Consider the following 26,954-nt stretch of genomic DNA (forward strand, 5'->3'; position numbering starts at 1 on the left):
TCATAGCACCCCTTGCGGGATCAAGACGCACGTTTTGATGTATATATTACCGGGGTTTTCTCAAAGCTGCGGGACGAGTTACGCGCCGAAATTTGGCGGAAGAATAATAAACCCGAAAAAGAATATTAATAGATGCCCCGAGGCACTCCTCTCAGCTATTCTAGCTGTAGAGGAGTGCCTCGGAGCTGAGCACCCGTGGCACTAATAATAACGAGAACAAAAACAATAGGGATCCTGCAACATTTGCTGCTTGGACCCCAAAAATATATGTGAGGACAACAGGAATAATTACTCTGAAAAAGCCTGGAGGCTTGTGTTTAAATAAATGAAATACTGAAAATAAATGAAGAATAAATACATTAGTAATACATACACATACATACTTCACACACTCTCCAACCTGAACACACTTTCCTGTTCCTGAAGGACCGACTGTGTTTGAGTTCAACTGATCATTTTAGGTAATTTGTCATCACTTTGACAATTCATGTTGTTCTGTATTGAGATATACAGCAACATATTGCTCATAAAGTTCATGGAAGGCTCGTACAGACCCATCAGGGTGCTGTTTGGCACAGCCATATATCAAACAGTCTCTGCAGCTCTGCTGGAACATTAGCTCTTACAAGGCTCAGACTGCACTGGTGGCTGGACTTATCAAGCTACAGCAGGAAAACAGGATCCCACCTGAGGTGACTCTTGAGGATATGACAGACCTGCTGGTGGACCAGAGCAAAAGCACTCTAAGAGTGCAGCTCTGGGAGTTTGAAGTTGAAGACTTCAATGATGCTGATACCAAGACTCTTCTGACACTGGTGTGGGAGGTGAACACCAGCATGAAGATGAGAGACACTGAATTCGAAGGCACAAAGTTACTCAACTTTCCAGAGGCCATGCCTCCATGTTTTCAGTATTCAGTGATCATTAAAGGGGCTCAGGATTATGCCAAGATCCTGACAGAGCAGCAGCAGGAGGTGCCCCACAACAAGCTACTTGGCCCACAGGATGTGGTGATCCAGGTGGTTCTCAGAGTTCTGCAGGGCTTCTGGGTGCCTCCTCTAAGCCCCTATAAGCCCTCCCAGCAGCTCAGTGAAATGGCTGTCAGCGTCACAAACGCTGTTCTGGACCAGGTCTCCAATGCTCTGTCCACTATTCTCCGACAGATCAGCTTCTCTTGCTCCACCAGGGACAACTTGGTCCTGTCTATCAACACAAAGGTCGGACAGGCTTACACTGAGGATGTCCTCGTCAGGAAACTGCAGAGCTTCGCAACAGACATGCTGACCAGCATCACTCATGTTGCAACCGGGGAAATCTGTGCGTTGTTTCAGCCCCAGTTTCAGACTCATGCAGCAGTGTCTGCTGATCTGAACACCACAGATGAAGAACAGGATGACTGCAGTCTTGTGTGGAAGAAGACACAGAACCAACAGGAGAACCAGACTGTGCTGCTGTTTCTCTTCCACCAACTCTTCTTACCCTGAGAACTGAACCTCTTGCCAACACTGGCATCAAATATGACATGAGCTACAGCCTGTACGAAGCAGAAGAAGAGCCAGGGCTCAGGCCAGAACCAGCTTCTGCTGTGGCTCCACTGCCATCAGCTCCTCAGATCCCCCTTGATGAACCTGCTGTCATCACTGCAGTGCAGGACGACGTGACCATGAGCCAGGGTCACACAGAGCAGCGGGAAAAGGTGGAAAAACCTCCAACAGCAAACAAAAGAGTTTTTTTTTAATTTCATTACTTTATTTATTATTTCATTATTTTATTAATTATTTCATTCATTATAATTTCATTCATTGTTTCCAAATAATTTGAAATATATAAATAATACATTTATTGTTCCATTATAAAAAGGTTTGATTATTTTTATGTATAAAAAAATGAATGAAATCTATATGCATGATAATTCATTTAAAATAAGAAAAGTATAACCACCAATGAAGCTATCTTCTACAAATGACTTACAGGATATATGGAGGGTAAAGTAGGCCAGAGTGGAGACCACACATATTCATTACACAGTTAAAAAAAGGAACATCATAACACAACTCATAACATAGTTACATCAGATTAGATGTAATGACTCCTTTAATGAATAAACTTTTATAAAATAGAAAATGAGAAGATAGATAATGTTTGGGTACTTAGAAAATATATATATAGAGAGACCTCAATAACCATACAACCATCACTGCCACTGCACATACAGGAAGGGCTGCTGTTTTATACAGGTGGGTGACAAACTGAAAGAAAAAGCTACATAAACACTACAGGGCATGAGGCATCAATGAACGGTGATGAGTATGACAGTGAGGTGAATTATGTGATCTCAACTCGAATGACACACCTATGGTAAACTTTGCATTACTGTGTTAGACAGTGAAATCTTTTATAGGAATGGTGTTCATCCCTCCAGCAGAGTCCCAGAGACTTAGAGGAGAACTGAAACAGGCAGCTTTTGATGGATCAGCACCTTATACTTTGTTGGTCTGTCCTTTAATATGTCTACCATCTTGTATTGTATCAAACCTCTTTTGAACCATAACCCTAAGCCATTTTCAGGCTGATCATGCCCAGCCTGTACATATTTTTTCTTCATTACTTATCACATTTTACTGTATAATAGTGCATTATTCTAATATAACAAGCCTTAAAATCGCTTACAATATTAAAGTGATTTACTTCCTGGTGAATCTCAGGTCTAATAATTGTGTTCACAAAATAACTCTAGTGTCTTGTCCAGGGCTGTTTCGATATTAGTGACAGGAAATATGTTTACCGTCTGCTATCTTCACATGCATCTCTCCAGCTGGTTACTGCTGACAAAGGATTTAATGAGGAAAAACTTCCATGGTCCATTAGTTCACCTCCCACAAAATCCTGAAGTGTCTCTGACATTCTTGAGGCTGTGTTTCTCTGCTGGTAATCACTTGGAGAGCACCAGTGGAATTTGCCATTGGCAGGGGCAGACGCATCATCTGATCACACACACACACAGGCAGCGCCATACATGCGCACACGAGGGTTGTTTGGCTGGTGTTAAAGAGACGCAGGCTTTTCCTGACACCAGCATAACTACTGTGTCACAGCGTGCACTTGGCGACACATACCAGCGCGTGACTTGCTTCTGTTTTTTTTTTTTTTCACTTCGTCTATCTCTGTCAAAACACATACACACACGCACGCACGCACCTTGTGGAATTCCCCACTTACTAAGCTGCTGAGGCCTCTATTTATAACAGAAACCTTGGGTAGCACCAGGACTGATACACACACATACACACAACACACACGCACCATGCAACTTGACCTGTAATAAACTCTGAGCTGAAATGTCATTTCGTTACTACTTCCCATATCGCACATTTAATCCTCATTTCTTGTCCCTGCGCTCTGCTCTCCATCTTCCTGTCTTACCTGGACTTGAGCACCTCATTCATCTTCTGCTCCAGGTCTATCCTCTTGGTTCGCTCCCTCTCCAGCTCCTGCCGCAGGGAGTCCACATTGGTCTCTTCCCGCAGCTTCCTCAGCTCCTCCTCTGGAAAACACCACAAAAACACTGAGGATCAGTATCTAATATTAAAAATCTAAAATAAAGAAAGGAAAACAACAGGCAAAGCAAGAGGATTTGGATGGCACATTTCAATAACAGGGCAATTCAAAGTACAATAAAAACAGCATCAAGACAAAAAGTAAAAGTAACACGAGACAGAAAAAAAGCATTTAGATAGAAATGAAAAAGAATTACTAAAAAAAAAAAAAAGAGATACAATGGTAAAACTTACTGTGTAGTGATGGAAATTAGTAATTCTGAACTGATTTAATTAAAGACAAAGGCAAGGCAAACAGAAAAGTCTTCAGCTTTGATGTCAAAGAACTGAGAGTTGCAGCAGACCTGCAGTTCTCTGGGAGTTTGTTCTAGCTATGTGGAGCATAACAACTGAACAATGCTTCCCCAAGTTTAGTTTTGACTCTGGGGACAGACAGCAGACCTGTCCTGTCCCAGGCGACCTGAGGGGTGTTTCAAAAGCCGATATGTATTCAAATTTGATTTACGTGAATTCATGTGGAACATTTCAGCCATTATTTCAATATATTTGGGAATAACAACATCAAATTCACTAAAACAGACAATTTATTTAAAAACTAGTAATACTGCCTCACGGTTGTATGCTTTCACCAACCAGTCAAGTTCCAGGAAATATGGTGACAATCTCCCCTTCTGTTTCTGTGTTCCAGCATTTAATAATGACCAGAAGTGTTTTTGCAGAACATTTCTTTATGTTACACATGTATGTCACAGTGAAGTTGACTTTTGACCATTTGGATATATAATGTCATCACTTCATCATTTTAACCTATTAGACATTTGTGTTAAATCGTGCTATAATTAGCATATGAACTCTTCAGTTATGGCCAAAAATGTGCTCTGTTAGGTCACAAAAATGTTTTGAAAGTGGAACCAAATTTGAAGTCATAGACCTGGGGACAATTTCTAAAAAGCAGCCTCTACTTGCATGTGTCTCTCTTGTTATGTCTCTCCCTTCTCCCTCCATCTGTCTCCTTCACCTTCACCTGTCCCCCACTCTTCCTCCTCGTCAGCTCCTAGCATCAAGTGGTATCAGGTATCGGGACTTTCTAAGCTTAGGGTGCAACATCAGCGGTGTTTCCTCTCAGTCTATTGTCCCTGACTAAAGGGACACATGAATATTGGAGGATCGGAGGCAATAAAAGTGGGCACATGTGCAGAGGCACAAATGAATGAATCCATTTAACTGCCTACAACATTATGCACAAGAACAGCCACAAGCAGAGATTAAATCCTTCTTATATCCATAACCATATAAAAAGAGACAAACTTTTTTGATTGATAGTATGATGTTTTTATTGAGGATTTATAAGAAAATGATGCATCATAACAACACTACATGGTATTGGTAACAGCAGAACAAGCTGTGCCACTGAGCAATGACATCAACATTTGTTCATCCTAAAACACAAGTATTGCCTGGACCATTCGTAACCTCATTCTTCTACCTGACATTGAAAACAGTGATATAAAAGCTGAGCTGTGCATCCCCTGCTAATGAAAGTGTACATCACCATGTCTCTCCGTTTCTTTATCCTGAGATCATTTCATCACACAGACAGTAGGGGATTCATATTACAAGAATTTATCTGCCAGATTCTCTTTCTCTCTTTCTCATCACCTAATCTCATAACTCACTCTTGTCCTTTATCTCTTCCCATTAACGCTAATAAAACATTCATTGCCAGCACCTCCTGCAGCTACAGCATCGGCTACGACCCCGGGTGCTCTCACTGAGAGGGGACATGCACTGTATCTCCGCACACTGTAATATACCTGCTTTGAACAGTTGTCATTTTCATTTGTAGTTTATAGCTTACATTTTGGCCTCTTTGGAAAACCTTGTTCATTGGGGCGTTAAGGTGGAAAACCACAAACATAAAGCAAGATTCTTTCCTCTTTTACTTCTTCTATAATATGACTCTTCTAACTCTTCTTTTCAGTTTGCCTTCGTCCCTCTCCCAATCTGCTAAAATAAGAATAAGAAGTGCCGGTATTGATGCATGTAAACAAGACAGAGAATGAATGTGTGTGCGTCTGTGTGTGCGTAAGAGGCAGCGTAAGCAAGAGGCTGGCCAAAGGTTGCTATGGGCTAAGCAGCTTAGCACTGTCTAGGTTGCATTGCGCCAGGAGATCCACAGCCAACTGTAAACCTTTTAGACAAAGGGGTAACAGCAGCAGCAGCAAAGTACTATGGGTGGTGTAGACACAACTAGATCAGTAGTTTATGTTGTACTGAATGCAAAGCTAAGCAGCAATATCAGTTTTTTTTTTTTTAATCTCTGCTTTGGTTTCTACCAGCTCCTGCATTTTATGGTGCCTTACAATGGTCACTAGCTAGTCACAAACTGTGTCAGTTTGCTGTGCCAAGTAGGTTAAAGACAGCTGCTTTTGGAAATGGAGTTAATGAGAGTGGTAAGACTCAACCGAAACAATAAAGTTGTGGACTGTACATCCAAAAAATAACCTGAAAGAGGGTGCTGTTGTCCATACCTTCAAGCCCCAGAACCTGTTAACCTTTTACTCTTTAATCTCACCACCCTTCCTTCCCCCCCAGTTTCCTACCCCCATACTGTATGTAACTCACTTTGTTTACCTTGTCTTTTTCCTGTGTATATAGGATCTTCTACATCTCCTTTCCTGTTTCTCCACCCTTTTCTTCTCCATAGGTCTTTACTTCCACACCGACTATATCCCTCCTAACACCAGAAAGGGAGATGCCTCATTCCATAATAATCCATAATGCCGTATTAGACGTGGGGGCCACAAGTGTGTGATACAGAACAGAATGACACAATATGCTATGTGTGTCAGACTGAGAGAGATAGAGTACAATCGTTTTCCTGTTCCACAGAGGGTCTCTACATCAGATAGAATATTAATAATACTGTCAACACGCCAGTTCTGCTTCTAAAATTGGATTGCAGTCTTCTATATATAAATCTTCATCCTGGGTTACCATATCACAAGGTCTCTTTGGCCATAATGAAGGCTAGTAACTAGACCATTTATCTGTAACACAGGCAGGGGATTAGCTAAATGCCATGCCAGGAGATGTCACTTTTAATAGCGCTGACCTTCTCTCTCATACAGGCCTTCCATGAACCTCTAATCTCCTAGGAAAAAAAAAGCTAAAAAACAGCAATTTGATAAGAGTTACATACATTATATTCTGAAATTACGATATCAGGATGGGACTGTGGCCAATGGGTGATAATGTTGTCTAGTTTAGTCTCGGCAATGCAACAGATTCAGTGCATCAGAAGACAGAAATAGGGAAATTGTACTTCAACAATTGTGCTGAAGTCGAGTGAAATATTCTGAAAGGTGAGTTTTCAGATATAATCTTAACATGGGGCCATGGGCTGAAGTCAAGTTTGTCTACATAAATGGTGCCAAAATGGAATAACAAAACTTTAATCAGCGTGTGCCTGACTTTCTCACGAAAGTAGAAGTTGATTACACTCAGCTGGGTTGTACAAAATTGAAAATTTGCACTCTGCAGTCACTGTGGTAGTCCTGGCCAGGTCCATGACAAACATGCTGGACTCTATCTGATCCAAACCAATTTATTTTGGTTTCATCTGACCAAAGAATGTGCTGCCAATATTCATCAGGCTCCTTTCATGCAATGGATTTTTTCTTGGATGCCATCTGTAGAGGCTGACTTCATGCAATGTCCTTTGCACCAATTTCCACAGATAATCCTTGTGCCATGTCAGAGGAACTTACCCGTCTGATTTTCAGTGCAGGGTTGTGTAAATAGCAAATTGTACATGGCAGAAAGAAGGACAAAGGACAACCACTGCAGCTTCTGTTATTGGTAGCAAGGCTCTTCCTATCCATCAGTAGCTTACTGATGCTCTTGTATCCTCTTTAATTTTTATCATCATCTTATGTAATATGTGGAGTCATGTTGCATTAAACACAACCCAGGCCAAAACTGAGAAAGCTGTGATGTTCACAGGTTCTTTTATAACCTTGTTCATGCAGTTAGCCTTGAGTGGAAATCACAATATGTAACCAGTTGTTGCAGTGGTCAACAGCTGCACAGAGTACACAATGCAACAAAGGTACACTCAATTTTGTTGTGATATTGACCAAGGGGGAAATCAGTTTTGTTGTATTATTACTAGTACTATATCTCTTACATGGCACAATCATTTTCAAAATCAACACCATTACACTGAATAGCAATAAAGCAGTAAAACTAAGACTTACTAACTTGAGTGTTTCTATTTTTAGTTGGACAGCAATTAGTATGGGTTAACAACTTGCTGAGGTTGATGATATTTGTGATGACAAAGATTTATCTGAGTGGGATAGAGATTATCTAGTGAACAGAGACTGAAACGGATATCCTGAGGTTGTTTTATGTTGACTGATTTTCCAATGAAAAAGAGTCTGGGGTTGTTCTCAGTACCTAACAGAGGCTTGTTTGACTGATTAAATCCTGATGATAAGAGTTTTAAACAGTTCAGTGTGGTTTCCAAACAAAGGCTGGCTAATTGTTCAAGTTGACAAATTTACAATAAATTCCTGATGGTGAAGCTGATGAAACTTACTGAGGTTGAGGTTACTTTTATGGCTTTTAATCTTATCGACAGCTCCACTGTAAAGCAGCTCAATACTGTCAAAGGTGCAGTCCTCCATGCACAAAGCCATCCGTCTCTGCAGTCGACCCGTTCCCGGGACACTCACACAGGAGCGGGACGGCAGAGTGGCCGCCTTGGTTCTTTCTTGAAATTGAGCCACAGCTGCAGGTTCTCCAGGTCTGGTCCAGCTTGTTTTGCACCGTCTGCTATGTAGTGACCTCAAAACTCCTCAAAGCCCGTTAAAGTTTAGGTGTATCCTCCATGTTTACATGTCCCATCTAGAAAGGACAGGCTAATCTGTCACCAGCAACGCAAGATACTATTTTGATTGGCCTGCACACGCTGAGAGTGATGGTCAGTGACTGGAGCTGGTATGAATGTGTTAGGCACAGGGAAGAAAGAGAAGGAGGGCAGTGGAGGTGGAGAGAGGTGGGGCTTTGCTGGGTGGCCATCAGACCAAGAGGGCCTGGAATCTGAGATTTCTGTGCACACTGGAGCTGTCAGACACACACGCATTATGCATGTTCATGTGTCAGTATAGGTTTGTATGACTGGTCGTGTACATATGTGTGAGAATGTGTTATTCGCTTGTTGTGTTCTTAGTTGTGCATGCTTATATCTGTGCGAAGCAGCATGATTGTGCATGAGTACTGTACATACGCAAGCAAAGCAAATCGCTTTTCATCTAAGCAGGCAACGTTTTTTAAGACCTCAAAGGAAAAGTACTGTGTGAGTTTTTCAATCCAGGCCAGAGACAATGGCTCCTTTCATTAAAGGAAGGTGGGGGCATGGGGGGTTCAGAGAAAGACAGACACAGAGAGAGGGAGAGAAAGGGGGAGAATCAGCCGCTTCACATTGGCCTCACATTGTTCCCATTCACCACAGTATTTGCCACAACACTAGTTGACTTGAACAGAAGGGAAGGTTGAGCTTTGTGGCCTGCTGCCAATCTGCAGATGTTAATACGCCATTCAAGACACTGACCAAGGGCAAAGAGAAGGGGAAGACAAGGTATAAAAAAATAATATAAACCCAGCTCTGACAAGTGGAGAGTTTGAGGAAGGGCCAAAATATAACTGTCAATAAGAATAAATGCTTTATCTATCCCCTATTCTACACAGACAACAACATTATTACAATATTATTATTTTCAGTGGTGAGGCATCATCTTTCATTTTCACCTTTGCCTTTGAAATGAAACCTGTTGCACATTTTCAACAACAGCAGATCACAATTTAACTGTTCATACTGCCCTCGTTCTGCAAGGGACTTTTCAAAACAAGTGTTTTTAAGTTATTTTCAATGTCAAATTATAATAATAGTCCATAATTTATTCATTTTTTTCCTGTCCAGTTTTGTATTTTGTAATTATTCTCTTGTAGTTCAGACTGTCCTTGGAGTGAACAAAGAATAAGTACTGTAATTTGTCTTCCTTTTGTCTTGTATCTTTTTAAAATTCTTTCCTCTCAGTGGCCTCCTTCCACTCTGGCCCTGATATCTCTGGGTGACCTAGATTTCACTCACTTGTTTCACTTTTCCCCCACTACAACATTATGTTGACTTCATGGCTCAATCTCAAACTTCACAGGCTCCCTGCCACATCAAAACAACACGCTTTCTTTCTTGTGCCTTGTGTCTTCACTGACCTCTTTTTAACATTGTCCGGAGCCAGACTCCTCGACAGGCGGTGTGTGGGGAGTAACAGTATGTCTGTCTTCTCTCTCTCTCTTATGTTACTGTCTGTTGTGCATGCTCAAACATTTATAATGGAAGATGAAATAAACATGCAATAAATAATCTAGACAAACAAGTTCCATAATCCAATGTTGTGTCAGCAGGGAGGATAGCATTTGCTTGTTTGGAGAACAGTAATCACATCATAGATTTCATTACATCACAGTCATCTGGTCAAAGGCTCTGCAGCCTCCACCAAGCACTGGGAACCAAGTGGTTTCAGGGAAACAGTAAGAAAAACAAACAAGGGTCTTGATACTGACTTGAGGGATTTGACTACTCCTTTAATCCAGTGACAGTGAACATATACAAGTTCAGTGTCTTACTTAAAAACACAGACAGAGCATTTACAGTTCAGTATGTTGTGGGCATGCTGCCTGGTCAAAACACTGAGCCTGTGATTTTTCACTGAGAATTTAGTCTCTCTTCCCACATGGCCACCTGTTGCATTCTCACACGCTCTGCTACAGCTACTGAATGATGACTAAAAACTACTGAATTCGAACTCATGACAGTACAATAAGAATAAAGAACTATAACATGGACTTAAGTGCATTGAGAGAAACTAAACTCAAAATAATGTTATCTTCACTAATACAAAGGTTTCATGAACTACAGGAACATTCCACATAATTTTTCTTAACTAGAATTACTATCTTGTGGCTGTATGCCTCCGCCAACCAGTTGCAGTTTACATCCATTTCTGTCCAGACTTATACAATATATGTAGTGAAGACTTTGACGGAATTCAATAAAAGGTATGTGTGTTTTATGTCATAATTAGTGTATGAAATCATGAGCTATGGCCAAAGACGTGTTCTATGAGTCAAAAAGAGACCTTGAAATTTTACCTATGGCCACCAAAATCTAAAAACTAAATTTCTGTCATTCCTGAGATATCACATTCACGAGAATGGGAGGGACAGATGGATGGACAGCCCTAACACTCTGGCCGCTCTGGCCACTCCAGCCTACGGTCACAGCTGTCGCCGGCAGAGGCATAACAAACTCAAATATCCAATTACATTAACCTTTGCTAGTGAACTGTCAGGACCCATTCTGCCTCGACGACTTCATTTCCTGTAGAACAGAGCTCACCTATGATAGGAAAGAAGCTCCTTACCCAGCACTGAGCAAGATTTCTTCATTATCATGCAGCATGTACTGTGGCTGCCAATTTAGAAAAAGAATGAATCATCATCATCAGAGTACAAGTATGAGTAATAAGGTTTGTGTCAAACAGAATACTCCATCGCTTGCGTAATTAGCTCCATGAATACAAAACTAAGGTTTTCAATTACTGAAATCCATTTCTTTTATATTTTACTTTTATCCTATACGATCCTGTACGAACCCAATGAATGCTGGGCTGTGAGGTGCTAGATTATTCTGAGCTTAATTGTTTAAATATCTTACCTGCCATCTTTTTTTTTCTGTCACTACAATAAACAATTAAACAATTACAATTAAGTAAGTAAATGGTATGTGAATAAACCAAATACTACGGTAAACTATTTTAATCATTTTAAGCCTGTCTCCCCCTGAGAAACCACAAGTAGCCCCTCAGGTGCAGACGTCTCCCATGCGACCTCCACCACAGACCACCACTTCCAGAGAGTCCCAAGAGGTTGTAGGTTGTGTCTCCCCACAGACACAACCTACAACATCCCAGCAGAGACCGCAGAGGAGGGGAAGACAGCCATCTCCCCCATCTTCCAGCAAACAGTCACCACACTTGTCATGCAGAAAGTGCATAATGTGCAAAGGCAAGCGGGTGCTCCTGTGTGTGATTCTGGACAGTGACTGCCATGATTCATATCATGTTTAGGAATATGCATTTGCAGAAAAACGCCCAAAAGAATGGGCATAACTCATTAAGACAAGAAGTTTTTGCTGTGATATTACAGTTTGCAGTAATGGGCTAATATCGTTATAGTATACTGTATAGAAATCTTTATTGAGACATACATACTATTAGCTGATTGTGCTGATTCTGGCACGTGTAAAACTTGATACTATGAAAAATGACTTCTTTATGAGGCCAAACCCAAAGGTATGCTAAAATGGAAAGTTATTAATGTCGGTATAATGAACACCTTAATAGGCTTGCTCTGTTCTGTTTTTTTTTTTTTTTACTACACTCACATCCAACTTTGTAAAATATAATGATTTAAAAGCAGCTATTAGCAATGTAACTTTCTACCTATTTCTATGTAGTTTTGTGGTTTAGTTTCTATTCTATTGCAGATAACTAACAAGTACAGACAAGGTTGCATTATAGCAAGATATTTCCAAGACTGCTACAATTCAGGTTGACAGCAGAAACTTTTTTTATACATTTTAAAACATTTGAGTAAATATCAGATTTTGGTACCAGCTGTACAAAATCAAAGGCCTAAGAAGAGATATACATTTCTTCATACTATCCATTGACTCAGCTGTAACACTTGAATACTGTGTGTTGCAATTGAGAGTGTCTGAAAACTAGTTAGCAAGTGAGCACAGAGATCTAAACTTCAGCCCAACTTAAAGCCATAGTCAACCCACACAGGCAACATAACCTGAGTATGTAGGTATATATCTCTGGATTCTTATTATCCATATGTTTTCTAATGTCAGTGGGGAATGTGACACTAATGTCTGTTTGATATACACCACTGGAACGTATGTTTCCCAGTAACAGTTTGGTTTATAGAGTAGCAGATGGTATTGTGAAGAGCACATTGCATTACAGACCTATTGCAGTTCATCTCTGAAATCATTAGCTTTTGGTTGTGCTGCTGCAGCATTGTGCTGGTTTGTGTGTGTTAATGTGTGTGTTCCCCTGCCCAGTATGAAGTAGGACAGCAGCTAGGACACTGTATTGATCAGCCAGTCACTGTAGACCAAAGCTTGGTCTGTTCCCCCGCACTGACCTTCAATGCACGACCTCAAACAGGATAGCCTCTCTCACAAACACATCTAGTTCTTTCGAATGTCACAGAACTAGTAACAGTAAAACCAATAGACCCCAATTAAAGCAGGGGCTGCCTATTACACAATGCAATGTGAGACTATGGAAGCACTACAAACAGGAAAAGGATGGATGTCAACAGAAAAAATGTCCAGTACATCTGTACTTCTGTATAATTATCCATTTGGCTTGTGGATGCCACAGCTACATGTGTTTGTGGGTTTTTGTTTTTTTTTAGCTTGCCAACATCTGTCAGCTGCAAGTACAAATAACCAAGAATAAAAAGTAGGCAAAAAAAAGAAACTAAAAAGGGCGACACAGGGGAAGGAAGAAAGACTAGCGCTGAACAATTAATTGAAATATTATAAGTAACTGGGGCATTGGGGAGCTCTCTAGATGTAAGTGAACATGCTCGTTTGATACAGACCCAAGCAAAAATCACATAATAATTTTTATATCTTCTTCTGTGAAAATGAAAAGCAAAAATGACCATTCATACTAAATGACTCATACATGACTCATTTTGCAATCTGTCAAAATAATTGCAATATGACTTTTTTTTTTTTTTGCATATCGTTAAGCCCTAAGAAAGACGATGACATTTAGAGATAGGGGTGAATGAGAATAATAATAAAAGCAAGAGAGAACCAAAGGTAGACAGAGAAAGAAAGCCATGAAAGATTAGCACTTCAAGCCTACTCATAGAATTACATGAGGTGATTTCCAGTGGTACTACCCTCACCCATTTTACCACCAGTAGGAGGGTTGGCTCAGTTCAGCTCTGTCACCCACGGGACAGATCCTAGTTGATATATCTCTCTGGTTTTACGCCCATAACTATAATAATCATAGAGCTATCACAGGGTTATCACTCAAGGAAACTGTGTTCTCAGAGTGCTTATCGTAAATCATGGTGTGCAGTATGTGCAGACTGAGAGGCACGCAGAAACACACTCAAAAACACATTCATATATTCCCACCTTGGTCATTTTAGACACAGACACACAGAGACACACACAGACACACACACACACACACACACCAGGGGTGTAGTACAGTGCAGTTTAATGCTTACTTGCATAATTTACATTTTCATTATATGTCTTCTGTGGCTTTTGTGGCTGCTACTATGAATTTTGAACCTTGCAAAGCTCTGCAGCTTCGTTAAACAAAAGGTGGAGCAGCCGGTCTGCATATAATCAAGGAATGGTTGACCAAATGATTACTGAGAACTTGGAATCTGAAATTTGTATATTATAAATGTATATTGTCATATTGCTAAACCATAAGTGACATGTAACCACAAACAAGGCCATTATCAAAACAGCGGCCATAACTAGCTCTAGTACAGGTTGAACTGAGCCTTCATCCCAGGCTTGAATTTTAAATAGGAACCTGGTAATATTAGCATGTATTTCAGTTCCAAAATATTGAAATTACTCCAAGGGATGATAATGCACACCTATAGTAACATAGTCCTTTATGTGTAACCACAACTATACTTCTGAAAAGACACACTATTGTTGAGTTTTTCCACATGTACATTTTCAATTGTTAATGCACTGCGATGTGTGTTTCTGTGATTTGAGAGAAGCCTAGAAGACTATAGAGACTACAGCAGCACTTCACCTGGTCAAGGCAGAATGAGGTGAATATCTACATTTATGCATTCACTCATAATGATGAAAACATAAAAAAAGACTGTGTGTGCATACACACTACACGAGGAGAAGAAGAAATTGACAAGGGAATAGATGAGAGGAAGGGAATGAATGAGGGCCTGGAGAAGAGAGAGAACGGAAGAGGGAGAGAGGAAAACTAAAGGAAACACAGCAGAAGGGCGTCACAACCCCCACTTCATGTGTGTCTCGTTCTATGTGATCTCACGTCCAGAAACATGGTTACAAATTAACCAATTAAGTGCCCTAAAAATAGCATGGGTCAATCACAACAAAAGCCAAGAGAAAAGACATGGGTCACTGTACCCACAAACACACACACACACAGAACACATACGTGCACACACACACGCACGCACGCACACACATACAATCTGGAATGGAAAAATATACTACTTAAGTAGGGTGTTTGTTTTAGTATACAGCGTGGGCCCCAGCTTTATTTTAGACAGCAGAGAGAAAGACGTCAGAGAGAGAGAATACGCCTACACTTAGTTCACTCTGAGTGTGCAAGAAATCCAAGAAGCCCAATTCATTTCTTGGGTTAAATGCTGATGCACCATTAGATAAGTGAGCACAAGAGCAACACACACTTCCGAGGTTTGAAATGATGAATCACTGTCCTTTCCCTGTGGAATTGCATGTTTGTAAAACCCTAAGAGACGAATAAATCTTCTTTTCTCCACAGTGAAGGAAACTGTACAGTGAACTATAAACTGAAATTAGTCCTGGGGAGATGACAAGTGTTAAAAAGTGGAAGTCCTCCATATCTTAGGTGTTGAGTGGAAGATCTCATCGAGCAAATTCAAATTGACAAGAGAGTTAAAAAACAGTGACCTTTCAATTACAAAACTTCCTCTATATGAACCAAGAGTGATTTAGAGTTCTCTGTCTTGGCTTCTTTGACCGACAGTCCTAAATTTAAAAAATAAATGAATAATCTACTGCTACTACTGCTGCTGCTGCTTCATAATAACTGTTCAGAGGGTGGCTTTTATTGAGCTGCTAGCTGAAGCGCTACAGGCAGCACACATCTAACTTCTGAGCAACATAACCAACTTTGCTACACCCAGCTGTGGCGTGGAAAACTACTCCTACCACGTGCAGCATGAAATCAGATGGTGGTTGCTAATGGCATGATGGAAAAGGGACAATTATTGACTGACATCTTTATGAAAACAAGTCTGTTTGGCGGTATTGCAAACAAATACACCAGCTGCTCTTCTGCTGTATTTCAAACACTTTTCTCTCAGTCTGACTGAAAGTTAACACAGAAACTTTTACGAGTCATTTCACTTTGACGGTTGACCGTATTTATCCGAGCCGGAGTACAGATGGCAGATGAGGAGCTATATCAAATGGAAGAGGAGAGATGAAGGATGGAGGCAGAGACAAAAAGACAACAGGACCATCCCAAAGGCAATTCACCTTGGGAAACTGGTGGTTTTCCTGCAGTAAACTTTCAGAGAGTGGAACTTGATGATTCAAGACTTCAGAAATTGATGTCTCCAGCAGTGTAACAAGAACTTACTTTGCGACACTTGTCAACATTGTCATCCAGGAGACATTTATTTTACCTCCGCAAAAACAGCTGAAGAAAAGATAAAGGCTGGCCCACTAGCAATCAACACAAGCATCTGGTTATATTCTTAGACCCACTGTGAGCTGTTGCGTTTAATAAAAAGAATGTGACATTTCAGAGCAGCATTATGCAGGGTGATTAGGTCAGCTGGCAAGTTGCCCTGAATGTAGATCCTTAGAAAGATAGCATAATGGCTGTTCTAGGCGGCTATTTTTCTGTTTCCTTTTGGTCATACTCAGAGTTCACCCCGGTTGCCGATATACACCGTTTTGCGCAAGTCCTCATTTCACCAAATCTTTACGAGGTGGCAAGGTTAGCTCAACAGGCTGAAATAAACCAGCCTGTAGCTAGCAATGTCTTTAAGTCGGACACTGCATTTTTGGTGTAGCATGGTAAATTGGTTAACATTAGCTCAGCATCCTCTCAATGAGCAAACTATATCTATGTCAAACTGTCTTTCCTCAATATGGTATGTTGTTTTCCTATATTACCAGAAAAGCCATTACACAACCCATAAACCCATAACATCCTGCTACAAGAAATCTTTTGTTTCACCCTACTAATCTCATTAGCTTTAACTAATGACAAACTGTACATAAGCATTTAAGACTGTGTTCATCCGTCCTCAACACATAACTGAGAACATGATGAATGCACACTTATGTAGGTCTTTCTGTAGCAGGCTAAACTTTACGAGGAATCACACGCTCAGCAGTCCCCATGTCTTGTACAACGACAACATAAAGCACAAAGTGCATAAAGGAAAAAATAAAGTGCAAAGGAAAATAATAGAAATAGAATACACGATGACTAGAGTGCAAGGCAGAGAGCTCAGGACTCCATTAGGTGGTAATGGATTTTCATGCTTCAGTGTTCCTTGAAGTACGATTGCACAAGGCAGAGAGTGGATAGGAGATTGAGAGGCATGAGAGAAATGGATAACCAGAGAATGAGATGGTCAGGGTGAAGCAGCAGGCGGCTACAAGAAATCAGGGGGAATAAAACACACAAAGCTCCTGAAATAATGTCAGAAGAAAAACAACATTACCTAGAGGTACCACTACCCTTTCCCATTCAACAACAGAAGACGATATGTATGAATGTTCATCCCCTTACAAAATGCCAAATGGCTGCCATCTTAGGTAAGCTAAGATGACATTTCTGTTTGTTACTCTTTGAGCTCATGAAACTGTCACAGCTGCTTTACCCGATTTGTGTGCAAACACGTGTGATTGTCAGATATTACAAGAACCTCAGAATACTGCCGAGTCTGATGGAGAGAAGACAAAAAGGGAAAAGCAAAATAAATCAAAAGCATGAGAAAAGAAGCTAAGAGGATAAATGAGCAAGAAGAGAGCAGAGACTGATCCAGAAATGAAGAAGAGGGAATGGTGGGCAGAATCTGAAAGAGCAGCCCAGCAGGATGGAGAAAAAAAGGCAAAGAGAGCTCTAGAGGAATTTCTTTAAAAGGAAAGAAAGAAAGGAGGAAGCAAGGAAAGGGCAAAACGGAAGGAAGGAAGGAAGGTCTCATCTAGCTACCCTCCTGACAATGTGACAATGAATCCAGCCCTTTTAGCTCAGGCACTGGTACTATGAGAGGACATAGCCTGAGGTATTCTCTTTCACACACACACTCTCTCCGTCTCTCAATCTCTCTCTAATAGACATGCACAGTTGAAAGGGGAAGGGGGGGCGACTTCACAGTCCATTACACACCACGGGCCTGTCAACGTGCTGGAACGGCACAGGCCAAGCAGTACCCCTCATTGGATACCAAGTTAGACAAGCCTGGAAATGTGTGTGAGTTGGATGGGTGGACCTGGGATAAGCATCGTACGCTTTGTTTCACATCAGGATGTTTCCCCTCGTTTCTCCCTGCCTCTGCATCACCCATTCAACTCCTACACGAGCCCTACTTTTCAGATGTATACAGATAATCCATTGCATCTTCAACCCTCCATTTATCTCTGTCATCAGTGGTACAGTAATATTACTTTTGACGATAGTGAATAGGGCTGTGACAATAACAGCATAACCACAATGCTGTGGTTGCAACGCCTAACACGGGGGTTGAGGTGGGGGCACGCTCTCATTGCACACAGAGAGGGCCGGTGAAGAGACAGACGGGGCCGGTAAAAACTTTATGGATTTTCTGACGATCCATCGGCAGGATTTCTTCCGGTGCACCCGCTGGCCAGTTCAACCATGACAGACGGGTCTGTGGTCAATGTGTTTGTGTGTGTGTGTGTTGGGCTGCATGCAGCTCTACGATGAAGCAAAAGCGCAAAAACACTGCTTTAGAGAACTTCTATGTTATTATGAGAAGTGTAAAAATATTTCTACACAAACTGTGAGGTTACTAACAACAACTCTTACCCTATGGTTAATTAGATTTGGAGCTTGACATTGGGTTCCTTTCAGTAAACCATGTGTCTGGTGTTATAATATGTTGCCTTCACCTTGATTTATGTTAATATGCTGCTATTAACTTCCCTGGTGACACTCTATATTATCAGGATATGCATGATACAAACAATAAATGAATAAATTAATTAATAACAGAAAGGTTTGTGGGGTAATTGAGGATGCACTGCTGTTTCATGGATGCATCACCTCACTGTGAGTCCCTCTGGTGTAGCATGGTAAATTGATGAACATTAGCTCAGCAGCTGCTTGCCTCCATTACGCTTCAGGGTTGTTAAAATACAGTCATCAAAACAGGATGTTACAGTCATTATAGCCCATCCTAAATATCAGATAACATAGTTACCTCAAGTCAGTCCAACTTTGTGTGTTGACTTCTAATGATCCTAAATTTTAAAAAGGTAAGACAGGATAAAACCCTCAAATTTTAGCATTTGATTGAAATTAATAGCAAACATTATATGAAGCACTGAAACAGAGTACTGCTTACAGGTACAACTGGGTATTATTTTAGCTTTTCAGCTGAGTTGGGCAAAACATTTTTCCAGTTTCATGTAGTGAACCCGTCAGGGTTGTCATTAAGTGCTTTTCTGTTATAATCAAGATGCACACAGCAGCCAAGAGCAAAACCAACCTGCTGCGAGGCTGAAACCACAAAGAAGACGGATATCACAACATGCTTAAAGTTAGATACACATCAATAAGTGTCAACATGCAGAGGATAGATTTTCATATCCACTACAACCGAGTTGAACAAGACCCTCATCAAAGAGGCACTGAAGTTAAGAAACTGTAGCAAGAAGCAGCATCTCCACAACACAAAGTCACCACTGCAAGACATTACAACTCATACTTTCTCCTTATTCTGTTGCTTTCTTGCTCACCACCTACATATTGTGTTTAACCAGGGCTTTTCTCTGGGAACTAACAAGTGGGATTCTAGGTAAAGATGAAGGTAAACTGAGACATCACAACAGTAAATTGCAACTCTGAACACTGAACAACATAGACTGATGATAACCTCTTACTGAAAGGCTTAACATGTACCAGTGGGCTTCCAGCTAATGTTTGTTTATATACCAAACAGGCAGCCCCTAGACAATCAAGTGACCCGCCATTGTAGCAACAGAGCACTACAATGTCTGTTTGTCTGGTGTTATCTTTGTGTGTGGGTGTGTGTGTGTGTATACACTCACGTAGGAAATGTTTCTCCAGTAAGGCAATTTCCAGGTGACCTTTGACTTCGTTGAGTCGGTCTGACTCCGACCTCTGGAACTCCTGGATGGCCGCAGCCATGGTGGGAGACCCTGAACCTGCCTACACACACACACACACACACACACACACACACACACACACACACACACACACACACAAACACACACACACAGGTCCATGCACCCACATACACACAAAATTTTTGCGTTCACAAACGGAGAAAACAAAAGAAAGACATGTTTGGTTTTAGAATAACAAGTACAGTACTTGTATGTAATGCATACAAGAGAACACAAGCAGTAATATCCCATAATACACACACACACCCACACACACATATATACACAAGCATGGCACCATGACTCACGGTAATGTTTCCTCTCTCGATTTAAGTCCAGCAGGAGTGAGATAGGAGGAGTTAGGCAAAAAAGAGGATATTCCCCTTCTTCTCACTACGGCAACACTGATGACTCACACACCTCTGACTAAGGGGTTTAACCCTGACACACACATACACACACAACTAGCAACACAACATGTGTGGAGGTGGTCAGAGTGAATGACAGTGATTGAGAAATGATGACTGTGTGAGAGAAGAGAGGAATGAGGGAAAGAGTGTGAGGATTAGGGATGAGTAGATGATGGATGGAGAGGAAAGGAGAGTGCGAGAGGAGAGGAGAGATGGCTGTGCTCGCAGGATGATGAGCACTGCAGGTTGAGCCTCACTGTTCAACTACAGCTAGGGTCCTTTAAGAGAGACTCATACACACACACGGCTGCAGCAGCTTCTCCCCGACAGCAACCAGCGTGTGTGTGTGTGCATAGACACACTGCAATGTCTCCAGCTGATGTGCTCTCTGCAAAAGCGAGAGCAAACAAGGGAGGGAGAGGGAGAGGGAGAGGGAGAGAGAGAGAGAGAGAGAGAGAGAGAGAGCACAAAACTGACAGTGACCTGAAAAAAATGTGCTTTGGGAAAGAACCAAAACGTAACAAGAGAGGCGGGTGGGGAGACACAGAGACACAGAGATGGAGAGAGTGTCCCTGAATAAAGAAGCACTTCAAAGAAAACAAATGAGAGCCTCTTCTGGAAGTGTGTCGTGGAGAAGAAAAAGGATGTTGACTCAGGTTTTGAGAATTAAATGGAGACAGGAGGATTAATGAGAGAAAGAAAGTGAAAGAGGTAAAAAAAAAAAAAGGACAAAGACAAAGAGGACGTGGAGGAAGGATCGGACGGCGGGAGTGAAAAGAATATTTGCTGCATTACGAGCAATCAGCAACAAGGCTCTTTGGTCTGGATTGTGACAGCTTTTATTTTTTCTTATCGCTAATGGTTGCTACATAACGTAGGAACACCTTCATGTGTTCGATGCAGTCATCAAGTCTAAGTCAGAGGCTCCTGGTCATCAAAAGTAGGTCAAGCCCTGACGTCACCCTGGACGATTATCGGCCGATTAATTATTGTGTTCCCCCTCTCCCTCTTTCGTGGCTCTGGCTGATGTGAGCGGAGGAATCCACTGTAAAACTCCATTATCTTTTCCATGATTATTTTCACACTGTATGCAGTTTTTTTTTTTTTTTAGCAGAGATGACTGAGCCCTTATAACCATAAAATGTATGCAAAAATGAATATAAATGAAAATCACCTTTTAATGAGATTCTTCAAAAAGCGTCAGTGCTGTGAGATTAATAGCTACCGCACTGTGCTTCACACCCACCATCAGCCTTCAGTCATTTCATACTGAAGATGCACATGAGGAAACTGAGAATAATTTATTCAGAACATCAGAATCATTTTCTGTCTGTTGTGGAACAGAGGTGAACAGATGTTGCTAAACACATTTTCTGAAACAATTCTCTGAATCTTAATTGCAAATAAGCCACAATCCACAACTCCAGGTGAACTGCAATCAATCACTTACCACAAAAGAAACAAAGAAAACACAATATTAGCTACATATTCATGTGTAAGAAACAAAACAAAGTCAAGACTGTTTATCCTTTAAATTTAACTTTACTACTGAAGCTCTTTTTTGTCTGAAAGATTCTTCTCAGTCTCTCAGACTTAAATTCCCTTCGACTATCCTCACAGCCTTTCCAGCCCTCTTGGCTTGTTTAGTTGAGGCACAACGCTCTGCACAATATTCCACACTCAGCCCACTGTGTACACAGCTCTGCATCTCTCTTCTTCAGGTCAGCAATTTGCTGCTCCAGGTCTATTATGAAGCTTTCATCCTGTCATTATTCTATTGTGCTTCTCTTCAATGAGCTTGATGAACTCAGTCTGGTTTCTCTGTGTTTTTCTGTACTTCTGACTGATCTCCCTAGCCTCCTGCTCACCCTCGTCAGTCGTCTGCTGAACCGCTCATTTGATCCTTTACTCCATTCTTCCTCTTTGTGCTCAGATTTATGGTCAGAATTTTGAAGTTTAGTAATTTTGGGTTGTAGTTTATGTTGGCTGGTTTACAATTCCACATTTCCCATACTCAGCCTCTAAGGATACTGTCCATGGGTTACATGGTGTTCCTCAGTACAGAACTGACACAGAAATGTTTTTTATTCTAGAGAGCAGCCACAGGGACATCAAATGCTTTTTCCATGCTCCTTGTTCTCTGGTGTGAAAAGTCGTGTGCTTTTTCAGCTTGCAGCTCTCTCATGAGGTTCGGTGTGAGTCTAACAGTAGGAGGTGAAATACACAAGGTGTGATTCCAAGGCCTTGCTCTGCTCATAAACACAAATATCACAGGAGACCTGTGGCAGATTGGTGTTGTCCAGCAGGGTGCTGGTGGTACTTTTCGATCTGTGATGTCCAATAATGAACAACTAACAAAGGAATCCAGCCTACCACAGAAGATGTTTTCACACAATGAACACTGACAGGCCATACCGCTGTTTGTTAATGTGTGTTTTATAAAATATGTGACTGCAAAGGTGGTACGGCTCTTCAAAAATAACCAGTTGAGGCCATTAACAAAGTAAAAAGATGAGTGGAATTTGTGACTATACTTTGTCAGTATATGTGAATGATAAATGCTCTATTGATGGTAGAAAATGCTTCCAGTGTAACAGATAATGTGGTTATACTCGACTTTACAGATACGAAATTATGTGTTCTACTTTCACTTTTCCTCCCCTGCCAGTGAAACCATGCACGCTCCTGTCTACCCAACCTGATTTCCTGTTAACCCTGTGATTTCTTGACTTTTTTTTAAAATGATGCACATACAAACACAGTCTAACAAGAACTTTGTTGACAGGGTTTTTTGCTGACAGGGGATCAGGACAACAGTTTTGTGACATCTGCACTCATAAATATAGAAAAATACAGAAAAATATAAATCACTTTAAATTAAAACAAAACAGCCAAACTAAACACGAAAAAGTTTCAGCCTACAGTACACTCGGAACTGACAGGCATCTCTTACCAAAGAACAAAACTCAGATCCACCACAATGACTTAGGCAGCAGTCTTCTCGGTAAAGACAACCACAGGCCCTTCGAGCAACATCAGCAGCAGAGGTGCAATTAACAGCTTTTCATACAGTTAGCTGGAAAATTTAAATACATATCATATGCATTCTTGTTTGACTACAGCTCACATTTCACTGGCTATAAGGCTGATCAGGTCATTAAGGGCTATATATTCTAATATATTCTATAAATTCTGATCAATAAAACTAGAGAACCATATTAAGTTTTAATTTGTACACAGGAGTGAAGCAGGTGGTAATGCAGCAACAGTGGAGGGTTTAACTAACAATGTTTATGCCCAGAGAGAAGAGAGAAGGAAACTCTATGCAGGTCGAAGTTTATCCTATTTTGAGATTGTTATTTACATTCATTATCAATATTAATGTTATATAATTAATGCTGATGAAATGATATTCACTTTTTATGTGTGAGTAGATAATGGATACAAAGGCAAAGTATGACAGATACAGTGAGGAAGCCACCTGATCAAGCAGGAGAAGTGATTAGAGGCCAGTGAGGTCGTATGCAGTCGTCTGTGCAATGACTGAACACCATCTGCCTGATGACATTCTACCTATTCAGTATGGATAACACAGGCTAGTTTGTCATAAAGTCTCAGTTCATGGATTCTGCAGCCCAAGGGTACACTCTGTCCTCTTTTTGACAGATGAGGTAATGAAGGTGAGGTCTGGACCCTGGTCATGTGGTGTGATCCTGGAGACAGGAGAGACAGACATCACTGCAGTATGGGTTGGCTCCAGTGTGTCACTAGGGACCTATGAAGGGCACTACGCAGGGACGATGAGATTTCCACCAAGCACAGGCAGCTCCTAGACATTGAATGCGACTGCATGCTTTGTGGGAGAAAGTGTGCATGTGTCATGTGTGTATGTGAGTGTGTGTCCCAGCAGGGATAAGAGCTAGCTTGGTCTATTTTGGGGCTTCAGAGTGTGACTCATCAGTGCCGTGATGTGGGCGATGCCTTCCCAGTGGGCTGGTAATCATGCAGGCAAACACTAGAGCACATACAGACATACAAACACCAGCTCACAGACACACTGGGAGACAGAGGAAAGCTCAAGTGCATACATGCAAAAACAGACACATGTTGCACATATCCAAAGTCAGCTACATGAATGATTAAAAAAAAAAATAGCTCTAGAACCAATTAGAAAAAGCCACAGTTTCTTTTTTTCTCATGTGGGTACAGGGAAGGCTGTTAAGGTTTAATGGTGTATTTCTCTCTAAGTACCACTCATTTACCATCGGGCTTTGGCCATATTTGAATGGGAAGCAGGAAAACCCACAGTTCCATCAGCTGTCTGTTTGAGGAGAAACAATGTAACAAAGGAGATAAAAATGAAAGGGAGACAGAGATTCCTGGGGCCTTGATTCAGGAAATGATACAAACAAGTGACTAATCCAGTGTTTTTTAACTCCGGTATCTCCCTATCAGTGCCCGTGCATGATGATGACGACAATGCTGGTGTTTTTAAGTCATCCACAAGGACGAGACAGCTGCAGATTTCATGAAATATGAACAGTATCCAGCGTGGGAGGAGGAAAACGCAGAAAGCATGATCTGAATTTTTTTTTGTCACAGTGGGAGAGTTTGTATTTTCTCAACATTTCCTCTTCATCCTGCCTTCATCTCCTCCCCTCTAGACATCTAAGTCAAGTCCTCTGAGGCTTAATTCCTGTCCTCTAGCCTCCTTTATCACTTTCCCTGCTTTAATCTTTTCTCTCCTTCCATTTTTCATTCACTTCCTGCTCTCCAATATCTGTTCATCTCACTGCTGCTTTCACTATTTTTGCTCTTGTCTGCTGCTGTTTGCCATCTCTATTCCGTGTTCACCATTGGAAAATCTTTATCGCTGTCATCTCCTCCATTTTTCTTTATCATAACAACCCCTCCATCTATCATTCTCCTCTTCAGCTCTGTGGCACAAAGTATGAGCACAGAAAATTGGGCTTAGATAAAAAACAAAGAATCACATTTTCGCCAGAAACATTCATTAATCTTGTTAATGATGCTAAAACAACATCAGAGAGGTGAAACAGAGGCTACTGCACATTCTCCCACCCTCTTTTTTGTGTTAGCCAGGAAATGATGCTAGTGTCATGATGAGGTCAGAGAATATTTATCAGACGGAATAATTCATGAGTACATTTAAAAAAATGTCTGCTCATCCTAGCCAGTCGAGGCTAAATGTGTATATTTACGACAAAAGCAAGATACCTGTTTACCCAGTAAAGATGATAAATACAAAGCCATATGAAGTGTGGGGGGGTGACAGACATTCATATAAATGTGTGGTTAGTACTCACAGGGTCTCGCAGGAGGTCCTCTGTTTCTCGCAGAGCTGCCCTGGGCTTCAGCTGTACGTCATCGCTACATTCGTTGTCAGAGGCGGGTGGCGACTCGGCCAGGTCCGGGAAGTCGTCTCTCGTCCTGGGGCCCCGGAAGCGGATTTTGTCCAGGCGCTTTAGCATGGTCAACACCGCACACCTGGGCTTTACCTTAACATGGCGGACGGCAACCCTGCATGGACAATAAAAAGACAATTAGTATACAGTGGCAACACTGAAAACGTATTTTCTTCTGACTTTACTAAAAACACAATATGTGGAAAAATATTACAGTGGAAACCCTTCCCATTGCCTTACAACTGTTTTAACAAAGTTTAACCTGCAGGAGTTTCTGAGAGATTGTGTAACTGTGTAGCTGCCATGGAGGAAATTAATTCATGGCAACTGAAGATGAGTTCATAGCATCTCCCTATGTTTTTACTGCAGAAATGAACCACTTCCAAGGGCCTGAGAGAGAGAGAGAGAGAGAGAGAGAGAGAGAGAGAGAGAGAGAGAGACAAGCTATGCAAATGTGGGTTTCATGTTTTCTTTATGTATCCCTTATATACGAGCACTCTTCTATCAGCGGTATCTCAGGGGAAACTTTCCCACTTTCAATACAGCACAAGTGTAAAAGTGTTTCCTAGCTTTAAAAAGCCTTTTTCTCGAAAACAGATGCTGAAAAAGGGAGCGTTGTCTTTTAATAAGGGGTTGTCTTATATTCAGGCCAATATAGCATCTTGTCATTCACAGACAAATTCACTGTGCTTCTTTCTATATTTGGGGTCAGAGAGGACTAACTGACCCCAAATATAAAATTATGTTATAATATGTCAACAACAGAAAGTCAAATTGACTTCTTTGAGATTTGGGAGGGGTAGTGTTGCATAAAATGTTCCATCAACACTAATTACAGAGGTAGAGAAAATGAAAACCCATTGTATTTTAGCAATGTTTTACAGCCGGGAGACTCAAAGACCCCCAAAAAACACAATGCTTAATTTCTGTATTTAACTTAAAGAAAAACATAAGATTATGATAAGTCAATAAGTATAAAGATAGTATAAAGATCTTTCTTACCCCAAATACAACATTAGTTTTAAGGAAAAGATAGTTTAGGACAAAACAAAACAGACAAGCTTCTTATAATCACCACAGCAATGTCTTGTGGTTTCAGCCAAAAAAATAATATCATCTTGTGTTGGTTGATCAGTATTAATACCCGTCATCCCCACCTTTAAAAAGGAAGGTGATAAGGAAGTGATAATTCAATATATACATTGACTTATTTTATCAAAAGGTGTAGGTGTTACATTTTTTTTCAGTATTTAATTTTGGAATGCATCTCAAAGCAATG

At 41.0% G+C, this 26,954-nt stretch overlaps 1 protein-coding gene and 1 pseudogene across 3 annotated transcripts in view; one reads left to right on the forward strand and one right to left on the reverse strand.

The window, feature by feature from the left end:
- Nucleotides 1-26,954, reverse strand: part of gramd4a (GRAM domain containing 4a) — a 53,034-nt gene that overhangs the window by 19,076 nt on the left and 7,004 nt on the right. For all 3 annotated transcript variants that reach the window (XM_087178410.1, XM_023422944.2, XM_023422946.2), the window contains exons 2-4: nucleotides 25,577-25,790; nucleotides 19,759-19,879; nucleotides 3,424-3,544 (exon numbers count right to left, since the gene is read on the reverse strand). In XM_087178410.1, coding sequence (XP_087034536.1) covers nucleotides 3,424-3,544; nucleotides 19,759-19,879; nucleotides 25,577-25,790 — 456 coding nt within the window. The remainder of the gene's footprint in view (nucleotides 1-3,423; nucleotides 3,545-19,758; nucleotides 19,880-25,576; nucleotides 25,791-26,954) is intronic.
- LOC147818144 (uncharacterized) lies at nucleotides 533-1,484 on the forward strand (annotated as a pseudogene).

This window comes from Seriola lalandi, unplaced genomic scaffold (genome assembly GCF_002814215.2).
Source record: "Seriola lalandi dorsalis isolate HSWRI2012SDOR001 ecotype SW California unplaced genomic scaffold, Sedor1 jcf7180002054688, whole genome shotgun sequence".
NCBI lineage: Eukaryota > Metazoa > Chordata > Actinopteri > Carangiformes > Carangidae > Seriola > Seriola lalandi.